The sequence below is a fragment of the Pinus tabuliformis genome, chromosome 5_2 (assembly GCF_031772625.1).
Source record: "Pinus tabuliformis cultivar Carrire ecotype Pingquan chromosome 5_2, CPIR1, whole genome shotgun sequence".
In the NCBI taxonomy this organism is placed as follows: Eukaryota; Viridiplantae; Streptophyta; class Pinopsida; order Pinales; family Pinaceae; genus Pinus; species Pinus tabuliformis.
Window position 1 is genome coordinate 1,040,354,715 of NC_142306.1, and position 16,511 is coordinate 1,040,371,225.

General features: G+C 35.0%; 1 protein-coding gene across 4 annotated transcripts in view; it reads left to right on the forward strand.

Moving 5' to 3' along the window:
• The first annotated feature begins 10,351 nt into the window (after positions 1-10,351).
• LOC149162786 (pto-interacting protein 1-like) overlaps positions 10,352-16,511 on the forward strand; it is a 52,128-nt gene continuing 45,968 nt past the window's right edge. Inside the window, exons 1-3 of one of the 4 annotated variants that reach the window (XM_089437403.1) lie at positions 10,352-10,456; positions 10,566-10,611; positions 11,573-11,712. In XM_089437403.1, the coding sequence (XP_089293529.1) occupies positions 11,613-11,712 (100 nt within the window). In that variant the 5' untranslated portion in view covers positions 10,352-10,456; positions 10,566-10,611; positions 11,573-11,612. Of the gene's footprint in view, positions 10,612-10,670; positions 10,835-10,866; positions 11,058-11,572; positions 11,713-16,511 lie in introns of those variants that run through there. The other 3 variants (XM_089437401.1, XM_089437400.1, XM_089437402.1) reach the window with 3 other exon arrangements.

A 16,511-nucleotide genomic window follows, 5' to 3' on the forward strand; every position in this document is an offset into this window, starting at 1 on the left:
ATCCTGGTATGAAGGTTTGTCACCTTTTGTTTTGAAAATTAGCTTGAGATAGATGTTGTTTTTTATCTGTGTTATAGAAGAAAAGGATAGTTTATCGCCATTTTTTAGGAGGATCAACTTAGTCACACAGAACAACCAACAACTATGAATGTGAGAGATCTTTATCTTTTTGCTAGTTTTCAAGAAAGGGTAGGCTTTCATGCTTTTGAATATTCTTTTGCTAGCATGTTGCAATCATCAGAAAATGTGAAGTGTGTAGGATGCTCGGATCAATGTTACTAGTTTCACCTGGAATTGAAGTGGTCATATTCTAATTTTTTATGTCTGCTTGAGGAAAATATTAGCAGAAAACGATCAAATAACCATTTTGTTTTATGGTTACACTGACATTTTTCTATTACTTGATGTAGTAGATGTTTCCAGTAATTTTGAGTAGGTAGGTATGATGAATAAGCTCAACACCCTAAGCATTCTTTTTCAGTTTCAGTTTACAGCAGAGTTTTTAGTTTCTAGTGTACAATTTAGGTTTCAGTTTGAAGAATGGATTTGGTTCAGTTTGAGGATTGGAACAGGTTTCTAGTTTGAGTTTCAGTTTGCATTTGGCTTCAATTGAAAATCAAAGCAACAATTAATTTGCAGGTTTTCAAGATTGGGAACAACCCAATGGATTAGGCACTTGGTCTACGATGTTCTTGGCACCTCACAGGGAGGATGTCATCCCCATTGGAGCCTATGTTAGGGTCCTATATTATAGGGATCTTAGTCATTTCAGTCTTTCTATTCATTTGAGGTCAATTTGTAAATGTCAGTCTTGATTTCATGAGTATTATGGTCTAAAGGGGTCTGTTGTGAATAAGAGGTCTAGATTTGGATTGAGTGTCATGTAAATTTTTTAAGTCAAAAGGGTCTATTTGCTAAAATCCAAAGTGTAATGTCATGAAGGATCATCATTAAAAGGGTAATCATAAGGGGTCATTGGTCACCATGAAAGAGTATTAAAAGGTCATGTCATGAAAGATTTTGGTCATCATGAGTTAGTTAGCTTAGTCATGTCAGTTATGGGAATCAATTATGGTCAGTCATGTCATGTTGCCATCATTTCAAAAACACCACTTATCTATTTTTCACATCAAGAAGTGGGTTATCATTGCCTTAAAGAAGATCTTAGAAGTGTGTGAAGGTTTTAAATGTGTTTCTTCACCCTCATTTCTCTCATTCAAAGCACATACTTTGCTCTGGAACACTTTGGAGGTCGAGAGAAAGAATGTTGCATGTCTACAAGTTAAAATTGCTGCGCAAACTAGATGATGTTGCGCAACTGAGGGTCTTGTTGCGCATTTTAAGAAGTCATCAAACCGGTTCCGAGTAAGCACTTTTCTCACTTCTCTAAGCTAATTGATGTTTTAGAGGACCTATTATACCCTAGAAAGTTGATCAAAAGCCTCGAGAATCTCTCCAACCATCAAGAGCTACGACTATTGTGTTTTATGCTGCGTAACTGAGAATTGTCGCGCATTGCACGAAATCATCGAGCTAGTCACGGGTAAGGGCTTCTCTCATTTCTATGAGATTATTTATGTTCTATGTGCCCTAGTTCATCATGCCAAACTGAGCAGAGGCCTTCAGATTCCCTCCAACCATCCTACGCTATCACTATTGTGTGATTTGTTGTGCAAGCTGCTGCGCGAAGCTCTTGCTACCTCCCGTTGTGCATAAAACCCATTTTTCTGTTGCGTACAATATTGATGTGAGCCATACATACCTATATCTTGAATTTCAGATGAGTAACACTGAAAAAATCTTTGTTGTTGCTTCCCAAAGAAACCCTAGTCATTGTTGTTGCACATTTTCTCTACCTGTTGCGCATCTTCCCTGTCTCCACTATGCTGCAAAGTCTAGCTTTCAAACCCACCTTACATTGTTTTGAAGAAGTCTGTAAAGCTTACCCATATAGTGATGGATACCCCAGAGATGAAGAAGAAGGTCAATGGAGGTTTGTGCAGGAAGAAGATCAAACATGGTCAAATTTTGAGAACGTTACAGGTGTTGCATAAGTTTGTTACGCGTTTCCTGTAGAAGGGAGTTAGATTATCAGGGAGTATGCACCCAATTTGAAATTTGTTTTAGGATTTCACAACCATCTCAGACACATTTCAAGCCAACCCATTAGTTTCATTTTCTTAAAGCAAGGATGAAAGTATACACAACTTGGAATGTTGCACAAGTTGTTGTGAAATTGTCAGAAGCATTAGTGTTTCATTAAAAATCAAATTTTTGGGATTATTTCTGTGTCTGGGAACTTAAAATAGTCTTACAAGGGTGGAAACATCATCAATCTTCCATTTTTGCTCAGCCAAAGTTCAAGCATGTGATTAAAGCCATGCAAAGACAACTCGTTGCACATGTGCACTACACAAACGTATTTTCACCATATATCTTAAACCCTGTACCCATTTGACCTGAAATGTTTACAGTAGATACATGGGGGTGAGATGAATAAAATTAGTTAATTTCAGCCCAAAATGCTTCACGGTTTTTTAGAAACTAGCTACTGTCACCTACAACCATTTTTGGACTTTCTCAATATTTGCGATTCAAATTTCGCTCAAAATATCTGTGGAGATGAGGTATGATGATAGTAACTTTCTGTCAAAATTTCAGCTCCATCAAACTCACCTCTTGGGAGATATTTTCAAAATACAATCTACTGCGCAAGTTGCCATGAAACTGGAAAATATGTTGTGTTTTTATACAATCAACCTTTTGACCGATGAATTCGACTCCAAAACTTCTACATATGGTTTTTATGACTATGAAAACTGTTATTACCAATTTAGACATTCATGAATCATTTTTTGGGAGTGATTTAATGCATTTTGTTCAAAAAATCCCATGTAATTAATGAGTCAAAACAATTTTTTTTGTTTTTTAGGGAAGTAGTTTGTTATCATTTCTATTTTGATGTAATCGGTTTTATCTATTGGGGGAATAGGTGGATTTCAACCCCCTTTGACTTAGGAAGATAATATTGTATATAATTTGTGAATCTGAATGTAGAGGGGGTTGGATTCAGGAGTGAATATATTGTATCTTTTCAAAACTTTGTAAACAATGGAGAAAGTTTTTAAACATTGATCAATACATCAATACAAATATAGTTTTGTTCCAAGATCCTTGAGTTAGACATAATGGTGATGTGCCTCTCCTTATGATTTGTCTTCCCTTCTAGTTTTCACATGTACTCTGCTTCATAATTATTTGAAAGAAAATTTTGTTGTAGAATTTACATTGGTACTCTGCTCAAGATTGTTAAACAATTTCAATGCCTTTCTTTTGAAGTTAGATATATAATTCATCTATACATGCTTTATATTTAATGGATCTTTACTCTCATTTCATCCCAGCCACACTATAAAAAAAATTGTAGATCCAGGATTCTGCCTACCTCGCCCTCGTTCAAGCTGCTATGCTGATTGTGATTTGTTATTGAACATTATTTTGACTCCATACACAATGGATTTTTTTTCAACCTGTAGCCACAACTTTAAATTTTTTTCCATTTGGATGATCTGCATAACTATCCTAAGATAAAAGATCATTCAGTCATTTAATTGATTGAGAAAACATTAGTGAGAGAGCCCTCTCCAAGGCTAGAAGGGCTAGATTCTAGCCTAAAAGTGATTTGTGGTTACCTCTAGGTTTCCTTCCTACAAACAAGGAAATTATGGAGTGCTAACACATACAACACACTTTTAGTGATCAAACCCTTGTCATAGGTAGCATGCCCATGACAAAAGAAATTTTTTGCATCCCTTACCCCATCACTCTCTTTGCTAAACTTCATAACCTGTGAGACAAAGCCTTCTTACATGATTCCTTTTCTTTTCCCACCCAACACACTTTTGCTTATGTGCTTGAGTTTGCTTACACCATATATCAATTAGCTTACCCAAAACTATACATACAATATCATTAATCAACCAACATTTGCTTTCATAAATTACATTGAAGCCTTAATAAATTACACCTAATTGACCCCAACCATCTACTACATAACGTATTCCTCAACTCTTTGTAGGCACTAACTCAATCACAATGTTATCTCCAACTAGCACCTTGTCCAACTTCCTTAGGTCACAGTTTCTCCTTTGGACCCCCGAGGGCCCTTAAAGTACTTTATCCTTAACATTTTAAAAATGGGATGCATAATTGATGATAATCCCATTTTGATCCAAGTTTGGACACAATCAATTTGCTAAAACCTACACTCATGCTTAAAGAGTTTACAAATTTTGTTAAGTTATTTGTGAATGTGGTAATGTACAACAACACTACCTTATTGCAGAATACCATTTCCAACAAGCTTAATAAGAAGCTTTGGTTATGAGATTTGTTGACTGTTATTAAGCATAACATTGTTGAAATTTGAGCATAACATGAAGTTTCTACCATTTCCACCAAGGAAACCTAGATCCAAGTCCTAGTTGTACTGCAAACATAGAATGCAAAATAATAAGAGGACTTGCCTATGGTTTCAAACCCACTTCTCCTTTTACTTTTGCTTAAGTGCTTTTGGCACAATACAAGGAGGAGAGTTTGTTACAGAATTGATCACTTCTCACCTCTTTGTCATGACCAATGTTAAAAGAGATGCAATGTATATTAAATTTAGTGAGGTCAAAGTAGTTTTCTATATATGTTTTTTCACCATGATTGATTGATTCAACTTAGTCATTAACACATGCCCTTAGAGGCTTATAATTTGAATGAGAAGATGTAGTTGTAAGAGCTAGCTAGCCAAATGAATATTTAGATGTAGTCCTTGTGACATATTTTGGCCTTTGAAGTCATCGATATGATCCTAACCAACTTTACATTTTCTATGTACCTTTAGGATAATGTCAATTCTTGGTTAAATAAGTATAAAATGTTTACCTTGGTGGGATATTAGTCGAAAATTTTCCACCAGGAGGAGAATGAACACTACAACCTCATTGAATATCATTGATGGAGCATACGAAATCACTACTTTGTTGGCCCAATAATTTCCCATCCATCTCTAGTACTAGGTTGAAATTATAACTTTCCAATAGCTTTTACAACAAACTATTTTGTAGGAGCTCAATGCAATGCAACTTTATATGAGCTTGACATTACATTACCTTGTCCACTCAGCCTATATTTAGAATAGAACCTCCAATAAATTTAAATGAATAACAATCATCCATTAAGTTCCCTCTAGTGGAGGCCACACAATTTTGGAAGTTTGGTTGAAGTTTTCAATGCTCACATCTCCTTTTACTTTTAACCACTATAGAATTTGAATCCCTACTTCTATCTTTTCAAGCACTTCCTGATGTAAGGACAAAATAATGTAGAACGAACCTTGGAGGATGAATTAATATTAAGGGTTAAATGGTGTTGTGCATTGATAACCTACATGATTTTGAGTGCTTATGCCTAAGACATTTCATGCTTATCTTTTGTGTGCTTCCATCAAATAATTGGCACTTATCTTTAGTTTTCTCCTAGTATATGATTGGCATTGACATTTAGTACGCTTTTAGTAAATATTTGGCACTAACATCTATTGTGATTTGAAGGTGTGTACCACTTAGCACCAAGAAGTTTAGATATTAATACAATTAGAGTGAATGTTTAGTTAGTACACTACACCCTATAACGTTTCCATTTGACCATTGATACACGTAATTTGGCACGGGCATTCACTTTGTCTCAACAAAGTAATCATTTGTTCACTCAACTTTATAAGTTAAGCATTGTCTAACCTGTAAGCACTTCCTAACAAAATATTCATTTGATAGTGGGGGCATAGTTTGTAGTGTATGTCCATTGCCATCAATATTTAATAAATAATAATAATAATCTAATTTTAAGGTAACAACCAAGCCAAACACCAAATTGGTGTAGGAGACCCCCTTGTTTGTGGGACAAGGGACCCACCTCTATGCAATGATTTGACTGCTAAAGTCTACAAAGGTGCACATACTTTAACCCCCTCAGGTTTTGAACTTGTGGCCTCTTACCAAGAAACACATGTTTTTAGTCATTAGGTCCACTCACGCGATACTATAATCTAATTCTAAAGTCACAACCAAGCTAGACACCAAATTGGTGTACATGATTCTTTCATTGTGCACATGATCATTAATAACTAATACATGTTATACGTATATATGATAAACATTACATACATTTTGTATAAATATTACCCATCCCTCACAATATGAAGGGTGAAGGAAGTACAATTTATGTTATTATACTTAATAATTACTTCTAACTTCTTGTAGAATTTGTTTATGTGTATATGGTCTTTAAAATGTTGTTATTTATTGTTATATTTGATACCTTTTTTTTAACATTGGGAAAACCTATAATAACTCAGTTGGCAAAGCAATAGCGGGGACAACCATCACTAGTTGTTATCCACAAATGTAGGTTGACTCATCACTGTTATTCTAAGAAAACCACACCACCTGTAATTACCTGTTGGTGGTCTGTAAGGGGGCAGGGTTTCACTTTTGCCGGATACCTATGGTTTAAATGCCAAGCAATTTATTCATTTTAACACAATTAATAAATTATAGTGACCACACACCTCATTTGTTTAGTTGATTACAAAGAATATCAACACATACATTATCTTTTATCTAACACTATGTTACAACATTTAATTAAACATTGATAAAATGGTAGAGGGGGCATTGCTTGGATCAACCTCCCTTTGTATCCGTGGATGGAGTATTTGCGTGGATGGAGTATTTGTGAGGTGCTTGATCCCTCTATTCGCCTAGATAAATTGAAAGAAAGAAATGACTACCATAGTGACAATGAGCTTAGATAAACCTTGTAGAGTCGCCATTATATACATAATTACTTCCAAAAGATAATAAGACAAACATATTTTGATATAGATAAGAAACATTTTTAGCCCAAAAAAAAAAAAAAACCTCTCAAATCTTAATATGAATAGTGAAATCTTCTCCAAATCTATAATACAAAAAGCATTTGAAATTATAATATTTCCTATCTTAACATCCACAACCATCCATAAATTACATCTCCTAATTAAACTCAAAACATAACTAAAACTAAATAGAAAATATAATAATTTCCTATCTTAACTTCTACAAACCATCCATAAATTAGATCTCATAATTAAACTCAAAACATGCCTAAAACTAAATAATACTTCAATTACAATTTAATCGGATTTTCAATAGAAATGATACTTCTCTTCTCGTTAAAAACAACACCAAAAGAAAATTGAAACTAAATTAACTCATATCACATAACAAAAACAACACCAAACAACAAATTACAATAAAATTAATTAATATCTCCCATATGACTGCATAGAAAAGTAAAAAGTGACACGTCATGTTATTCACTAGATTAAAGCGTACAAAAGCACTGCATGGTTGAAATGCCCGCATGATATCCAAAGAGAGCCATACTATAAAGGATGAGGACCTATGAGGTTGTTACTATGTGTATCACTTTAAAATTCCCAATAAAATGAGTACTCTCTCCAAGTGGGTAACTTAACTTTGTGAAAAAGAGGGTGTAGTCACAATCTCCAACAAATGTGCACTTTTTTTTATATTCAACTATATTATTATAACATGTATATATAATTGAAAATGTATGTGTTGCAAGTTCAAAAATATACATTAAATGTATATTTTGCAATTTACATATGTGAAAAGTTTATTATTAGTCATGCTTCATATTATTATAGTGAAACCCACTTTAATATATAAGTTGTTAAATTGAACTAATTTATATCTATTATTAAGGTTTCGCTTTTTTTCATTTACACTTCATTCATTATTATGATATATTTTATATACACTATTAAATTATAATATTATTAATTATTTCTGGTTTAATAATTAAAGTGAAGTATTATATTATCCTATAAAAATAAATCATTTTAGTTGTTTTTAAAAGAAATTGAGAGATTATAAAAAATAAAATAAAGGAAATAGTTAATAAAGAGTTTTTTTTATTATGTTTAAAATTTAATTATATATTTAGTGTTAACTAGTAAAATATAAATGAATTTAAAGTAAGACTGATGTACTCTAACCATTTATATTTATGATTTAATTAACGATTAATGGAAGCAAAATGAATGAAGCAACAAGTAAAGTGAAAAAAGTTTCTTGAAATGAGAAGAAAACAAAATTCTCACTTGATAGCCTAAGGAAGCCATGAAGCTCTTACTTGATGATCTGGGAATACTAGTAACTTCTTATATTACCATTTGATCTATTCTCCTAAAACAATACAATAACATATTAAAAACCCATTCGGAAAGTAATAACCGGAATGGCCGACCCAATAGCAGATTCCGCAGCTGCCACCGTTAACACCAATAAAGCAAATAATTGACACATTAGATCATTTAAACACTAAGGTATATATAAAATGAGAAATGACATAGGGGCATAGATGAATGTTATACACATCAATTAATTGAGTCTTCAATATGCACAATCCCATCAACACTTTCTTATTGGGATAATTCATTTATAAGTTTCTAACCTTAACTTTGTCCTTAGTTTATTAGCTTGTTGAAATAAACATAGATGACAAGGGTAACCTGTGAATCTAGGGTTTTGGTAAAAAATAAATAAGCAGGAGAAAGTCTGAAGTAGGTTAGGGGTCCACCTAAGGGCTATGGATTGAGTGGGGGATCTATGATCATAACCCCAAACACAAAGGGGAAAACATTGAAGGGAAGTTTAATATGTTAGAGTTATATTAATCATAGTTGGAGGGTTTGGTGACATCAATGAATAATGAACGCATAAAGGTTTCATAATTGAAACCCAACACAACACTATTTTGTAAAGAGTACTGACATAATGAATGTTGAATATAAAATCTATGTGCTACACTATTTTGAATTGCTTTTCCCCCCTGTTATGACTAATGAAATCACACACTTCAAGGATAATATTCTGATTTTGCTCACTGGTTGGGCAAGAAAATTAACACTCTAGATTTTCCCCAAAAATAAAATTGCAACCAATTCACAAATGACCCAAAAGCAATATCACAACCACAACTCCCAAATAATTATCCAATATTTCAAACCAATAATTTATTTATAATCTTAAATACATTAAAAATATCACTTATATAAATCTTCTCCCTCTTTCAATCTTATAAATATTTTTTATATTTTTAAAACATTAAACTTACAATCTCATAAACATTTATATAGTTTAAATTATTAAACTTATAAGTTTAATGTTAATGGTTCCAATTTTTTTTAAACCATTTAACCTTTAGTCATACATATAATAAAACTATTATTTGAAAGAGTATGCTTTTGTATAATAATTCTTTGGCCAGCTAAAAGACTTTGCTTTGAATAATAAACTTTTATAAAACATTATAATTTTATTAAATTTATGAATTTACCTTCTATTCTAATTTATATATATGAATTTACTTTATATTCTCATTTTTATATAATAAATTATAATAATTTTTAAAAGACTTTGTCCGGAATAATAAACTTTTACAAAACATTATAATTTTATTAAATTTATAAATATACTTTATATTCTAATTTTTATATAATAAATTATAATAAAATTTTAAATATTATTTTAGTATTAAACATTTATTATTTTTAATAATAAATTTTAAGATCTAAGATAATATTATTAAATTTATGAATTTCAATTATATCATAATTTTCAAAGAAAAGTTTCTAAAGTATAATAAATTTTAAACAATTCTGCATTTACTAACACTTCGTTAATATATACATTTGTTACCATTTTAAATTATATCATAATTTCCAAACGTTTTTAAATTATGACAGAATTTTAAACAAAAAAATCTATACTCACACGTCGCTAAGTTTCCATCTATATGGCGAAATTTTTACGCTGAAAACTCAGAAAATGAGGGACATTGTTTTAACCAAACTTAATGCAGATGCTGCTTTTTCATGGGCAAGCAAAGCGAGATATGTTTACTCTGATCTCGCCTATCATTATTCAACTTCTAAAAGTTGAGCTGTATATTCTTCAGATCGTGTAGTTTCTAAACCATCGAGAGCCAAATATGATGATAATAACACGCTGAGCAAGATGCTGTTCATTTTACTTAGTTTATAAACAGTGGAGAGAAGCCCTTCAGCTATGAAGATGGTGCAATTAAAAGTTGGTCCGGAAAATTAAAATATACTGACCCACATCAGTATCAATTAAAATATTCTGACCCACATCAATATAACTAAATGCCATCCAGAAATAAAATAATAAAATAAGCTTTCTGTCTCTGTGGGTGGGCTCTCTGTGCACTTTGATTTTCTCCCAAGTGGTTTTTCGAATTCTCTGACACGGACAGCAAGAACAGATTAAAAGAGCGTTCACTGTCTTTATCTTTTCAAAACGGGCTCTGTTTTCAGGTCTCACAAAACCTTTACAAATCATCATGTAAAAGCTTGCATTTTTGTGCTTTTTTGAAGTTATATGATTCTTATTCCTGGTGTTCCTCTGCGTCACTGTACTGTAAAGCTGTTTAGGAAGAACACCTGTGCTGTCGTACGTTGGAGTGTTAAAGGTGATTTGTCTTTTACACCTGGCTTATGCTGCATCCTTTTATTGCTGTTTATTTCCTTCACTTCTTACAGGTGGGTCTCAACATTTTCTCTGGTTCTGTACACACATTGTCAGTTTGCTGATAGTTTGTGTACCAAGAAGCTTTATCTGTCATATCTCTATATATATTTTGTTGTTTCTTCTCTCAAAAGTTTAGTTATGTATATCCGGATATTGCGTAGAAGGTATGTAATCTGTGCATATTGATGGTGGCAACAGTGTGCATTTTAAAAATTGAAGTTTTTGTTTCTATTACACACCATCAAAATTAGAACAAGTTCATATGAAACGCCCAATGTCTCATCTTGCTTTTTGTGTTTTCCTCGTTTTTTTTGTCTGTTGATGCCGACATTCAAATGTCTCATTGTCGGTCAAGCTGTGGTCTAGCGCCAACTTGATCCTCTTGTGGTAAGGATCACCCAGAGAGTTCCTGTAAAAGAAAAATGCATTAGAAACTAGGTGAAAGTCCTGGCGAACTTGATGGCCCACAAATGGAGCAAATTAAATGTAAATTGCTCTGTTTGCGGCGTCTGCCCAAATGTATCCTGTTACAGGGAAAAATGGGAAAAAAACTTCCAACATTCCAAAAATGGTCCTTAAAGCACAATATGGGCTTACAGTTGCGCTAATATGGCAACAAGCTTCGGTGTGCAAATTCCCCCAGTTTTATAAGCTAACATCCTCTCTTACTCTGGAACTAGGATTACTTGATGGCTCTGCCTGTTGTTAAGTGGATTCCTCGGGTTTTATGGTTACTCTACTTTTAGGCTGATGATAAATATGTGTACTATGCGCAGTGTGGGTGGCCATTCCCATTGATGTTGGCAATGCTCATTGATAACACACCAATGGCTGTTACATTCTAAGTAATTTGTTTATTGCTCTACTTCCTCTGCTCTAAGTGATTTAATTGTTGGAAACAGTGGCTTAAGTTATTGGGCTACAAGAATACGTCGAGCTTCTATGGGCAGAGTCATGAGGTGCTTCAGCTGCTGCACTGCAGATGACATTCGCATGTCAGCTGATAGTGGAAGCCCCTTTCTATCAAATGGCAATATAACAGGTATGCAATGTCGTATTTTCGTAGCTGTAAATGATAAATGCTACAGAAGGTTTTTTGTCCCTGAATGTTTTTAGTTAATTATATTGATAACCAATAGTTATGACCACGCATCACAAACCGATGAATTACGATCCTAGCAAGTTAGTATCTTAATATACCCTTGAGAAAGTCTGATTTAGTTTTGAAATGACAGTTTTGGAATTTTCTGTATGCCGTTTTTTACCATATGGAAGTTGTATTTATCTGGAGAAAGTCATGGCTGTATACAGTATGAATACAGTGTACTCCTTTATAGCGACGATTCAAGAATCCCTTTTCTGACACCTCTTGGTATGAATCAGATTATGATTGCGAGTTTGACAGATAACACTATATGTCATAACTTTTGAATTTATTCATTAATTAACATAATCTTGTAACTACCATGACACTGAAAATGTTGATGACTAAGGGCAAGAAGCTCCTCGAGGGATATGACGAAATCGTTTTTGAAAATTTTTATGTAATAAAAATGCAGCTTGTCAGGAGCTCAAAGGCGATGATCCCCCTGAGGGATATGACGAAATCATTTTGAAGTAAGATTCAAGTTGGGAAGAGTCCAAGATTTTGATGTGAAATTAAATAGACAGAAGATGAATAAAGCTGATTACTTCTAGGGTAAGTCTGAAGAAGGGGAGCTCACTACCTTGACAAGTCTTAAAAAGTGGCACACACGCAACTACCGATCACCATTATAGCAGGTTAAGTATCTGACTAGGGAAGTACATTTCCTCGTCCCCTGCATTATACTCTATGGCAGCTAATCACCTGTTGCATCTACAGTCCGATATCGCTTATAAATAACTAAAATGGGATTAGAAGGGGGATGTGACTTGTATTGTGGCTAAATTCTACAGGAGCAATAATCCTCTAGTGGCTAGAGGGTTATTATCTGCTACAATGGAGAGGTGGAGTTGTGAAATTATGGCTCTTTATCTTGTTTATCTAAGATTCTTTATCTTGTTTATCTAAGATCCTAACGAGTGTCCATTTTGTTGACGCAACTGCGTTCGTGAGAGGATGGTAGTAGAGGATGGCTACAGAAGCTTGCTTTTGAGGGCTGGGTTGAGAACCCAAATTGTGTGTAAAGGGTCAGGCATAGAACTGTGTGTGAAGGGTCATCTGGATAAAAGAGCCAAGATTTGTGTATTAAGGGTTGGACCCGGAACAGGGTGTGAAAGATCAAGTTGGAATAGACCTGGAACTGTCTGTGAAAGGTCGGGCCTGGAACTGTGTGTGCATGGCTGGAAAAGAATTCCCCAGCAGGAGTGCTTCCTCTACCTTGAGCTATAGTTGTCTTTCAATTATCCTTACATGTTTTAACCTTTAAACTTGTGATCAGCCCTGTTGGTTCTCTTTTGACCAGCCTCCAAATCATGAAAATTAATTGTCTTATATATATTTGCATCCCAAGTCATTGAACATGAGATGGTACAATGCAGTGAATACAAACACATTTACTACTGAATAGGGCCCCTTCAATTGGCCTCTACAGTAAATGACTCAAATTCCAAATAAAATCTCAAGAAATTATGCTTAAGGTCAAATTCTACCAGAAACTAAAATTTGTGGTGAAACACCATGTGAAGGTGACCATTGAATTGTCCTCCTGGTATTGAAATATAGACATAAACAAGAATGCAAATTGAATATCTCTCTAAGGTGGTCTCATTATGTTTCAAAAAGTAGGATTTTTTCAGAAGAATGCTAGATGCTGCCTGTGAATGTGTGTCAAGTGTGAAAATTCTTTGAAATGCAGCAATTGGAATTTATTCTTCTAATTGATTAATTATGCAGTTTATTTGCTACTGCAAACAATGAATAAATCACACTGCAATTTCTTCACAATAAAACCACTGCGGAAAATAAACTAGAAACTGAGAAATAGATGCACACACACAATAAAAATGACACCAATATTTTTGGGCAATAATCACCTGACAAACCCAACTGGGAAAACCGGTGCAGCAAATCAGGCTTTTATTATTATTATGCAACAGTGAAATCTGAGTACAAAAATCTGGATGCCAAACTGGCAATCTTCAGCAAAATAATCTCGCCAAAAATTAGTGAGACAATTTTTGTCTTTCCCGACACTGATCTCAGCTCTGAAATTGGCTCAAATTGGCTGCTTGAACACCCCTGGATCAGCCTCTACTCAGGCCCATTTGTACTGTTGGAAAAAGTAACTATGTTCGGTCTTCAATAATGTACTTGAGTCATTATGTAATGTACTTGTCATAAGAATAAATAAAAGAATTTTTATTATTATTGTGACTTATTAAAGCACGGGTTTCATGTTTGGGTCACCATGTTTTAGGTCAAAGTCCTCATTGAGGACTTCTAATATTTATTTTGAGTCTATAGGGTTATTGAACATTTAAAGAGACCCTTCTTGGGCTTTTGAATCATGTAAATTGGTGAAGTATTAAGTCAAATATAAATTATGTATAACCTCCACACCATGTCGGCCTAAGAGAAGATCAAGTCGGCCTAAGGACCCATTCTACCTGTTGATGTTGCTGGACCCGCCAACATGTCAGGGGATCTCCCCGGTAAGAAGTCCCAACTAGACCTTAGACTATTTGGTATAGGAGTCCCATCAGTGGGGTAGTACGGTATCGCTTTCACCGCGGTTGTGCGCAGAGGTGAGTTAGATGTCCCTGTTGGTAGCATGGGTGTGACATGTGTAGCAAGTCAAGGAAGGTGCATGAATGGGTCTAACACATGTAACTGGGGTATGAGTGCACCCCTTGGAAACTTGTGACAACACGCAGCTTGAAAGGGAACACACGAGAGGGATACATCACAAGTTGGAAAGAAGGTTAGCCAACGATCCAAAGTGATGGTTAAACCAACAACACATCTCGATAAGATTCATACAAACACATATAGAAGAGTCCATACAAACATGCATAAATAGCAAATACACATATCATTAGAGTAACCAAGATAGCTGAAATACAATAACAACATATGCATGAAATGTGTTGGCTCTGTTATATTAAGAAAGTGAAAGCTCCAATCATACATACAACTATGACCAACAACTAGTCCCAACAACGGAATGTTATAGTCACTGCCGCCTGCTCCTCCAAAGAGATATACTAGCTCTACACTGTGGAGAAGCCAAGGCTCGTTACAATACACTCCAAGCTTTCTCTACGATACACCTATAGGAAACTTGGCTTCCAAAAGCTTGTACAATGAGTTATGAGGTTCTATAAATAGCAAAGGGTGGGGTGATCCTTCACATTCCCCTTTGTGACTCTTCACCTACCGTCATGACTCTTCAATTACTACATGACTGTTACACTCTACTATCGACACTTGGTCTTTCACTTTTACAAGATGTTACATTACAATCTGCACATGTACCCATGTGAGACAAAATAGGCTTGAGTAAGCCATGCAAGACATTACTAAGACTCAGATAGTTGTGGGAAGACCAACTCTTCGACATCCTCGCGATGATCGACGGTGGCGAACTGATGCCAAGCTTGGTAATCCGTTATGGTGCTCGTTGCTCAATGGTGATGTCCTGCTGAAAGCGCACTCTTGCCTCCATTGCATCCGGGTACACTGATTTGGCACCTCTGTCCAACTCGTCTGATAACATGTGCAACATAGTCTTGAGTGCAGACGGACCAGCAACATACCAATGCGTAGTGTCTGCGCTAATCTCGAAGTCTGCGCTGGTGGCTATGCGCATCAACTCATCAAAATACATGTCCAGCTCCAATCGGACTTGGTTCTTTGACTTCGCTTCGGTGAGTGTGCCAATAGATGGGATCCCATGCGTGCGCACAATGACATCCATGCTTCTGAATACCCGTGCATGTGAGGCTTGCAAACTGGTGATGAGCTGCGGGAGTTCCTCATAGTTTCAGATCTCACTCGGATGCGTGCCTTCAACTCTACCGCCTTAGGCTTCATCATCTTTGGCAAGTGCAATGGGCCTCCTTTGTACCTCATTTTCTATGTTTACATGCGATCGACAACAGTGTGCAGATTTGACAAGATGTGTGCTCTCCTAGCACAACGCTGTTGCTAATCGTTGAGATGGACAACTGACTAATGCACGGTGCCGAATCTGGAATACAACATCCACATGACTATCTCGAGGGATGATACTTCATCTAGTATCGCGCTGATCCGAATAGAAAATGGCATCAACCCATGGTATTCATCCACCCATTGTATTCATCCACCCATAGAATTTATCCATGGTATTGTAAGTGACATCCACCCATGGTATTCATTCACCCATGGAATTGACCCATGGTATTGTGACATCCACCCATGGTATTCATTCACCCATGGAATTGACCCATGGTATTGTAACTGAAAAAGACTATAAGTAACAATTCGCATTCTGTAAAAGGATAGATTGTCCGCCACAATGTAGCCCTTATAGTTACTATCGGTTTTAATAAAAAGTTTCTTTGTGGTTTTATTTACTGTGTGTTTTGTTATTTTCTTTCTAGCATTGCAATTCTTCAAATCTTGGGGGCCTCCCCCACAAGGTCCATTTCAATCTTTTGGATCTTGGGGATCCCCCCAAGATCCAAATGTAGGTTTTAACCCCGTACAGAAATTACTTGCATATGAATTCTAAAACACAGAAAATAAACAATGCGAGAGCATAACACATAAAACACATATACACAGAGATTTTCCCTTGGGTCCCAAAACCGGGACTACCAGCTTGATTTTTCATTATGTTCCTTTCAATGTTACAATACATATTTATACATGCC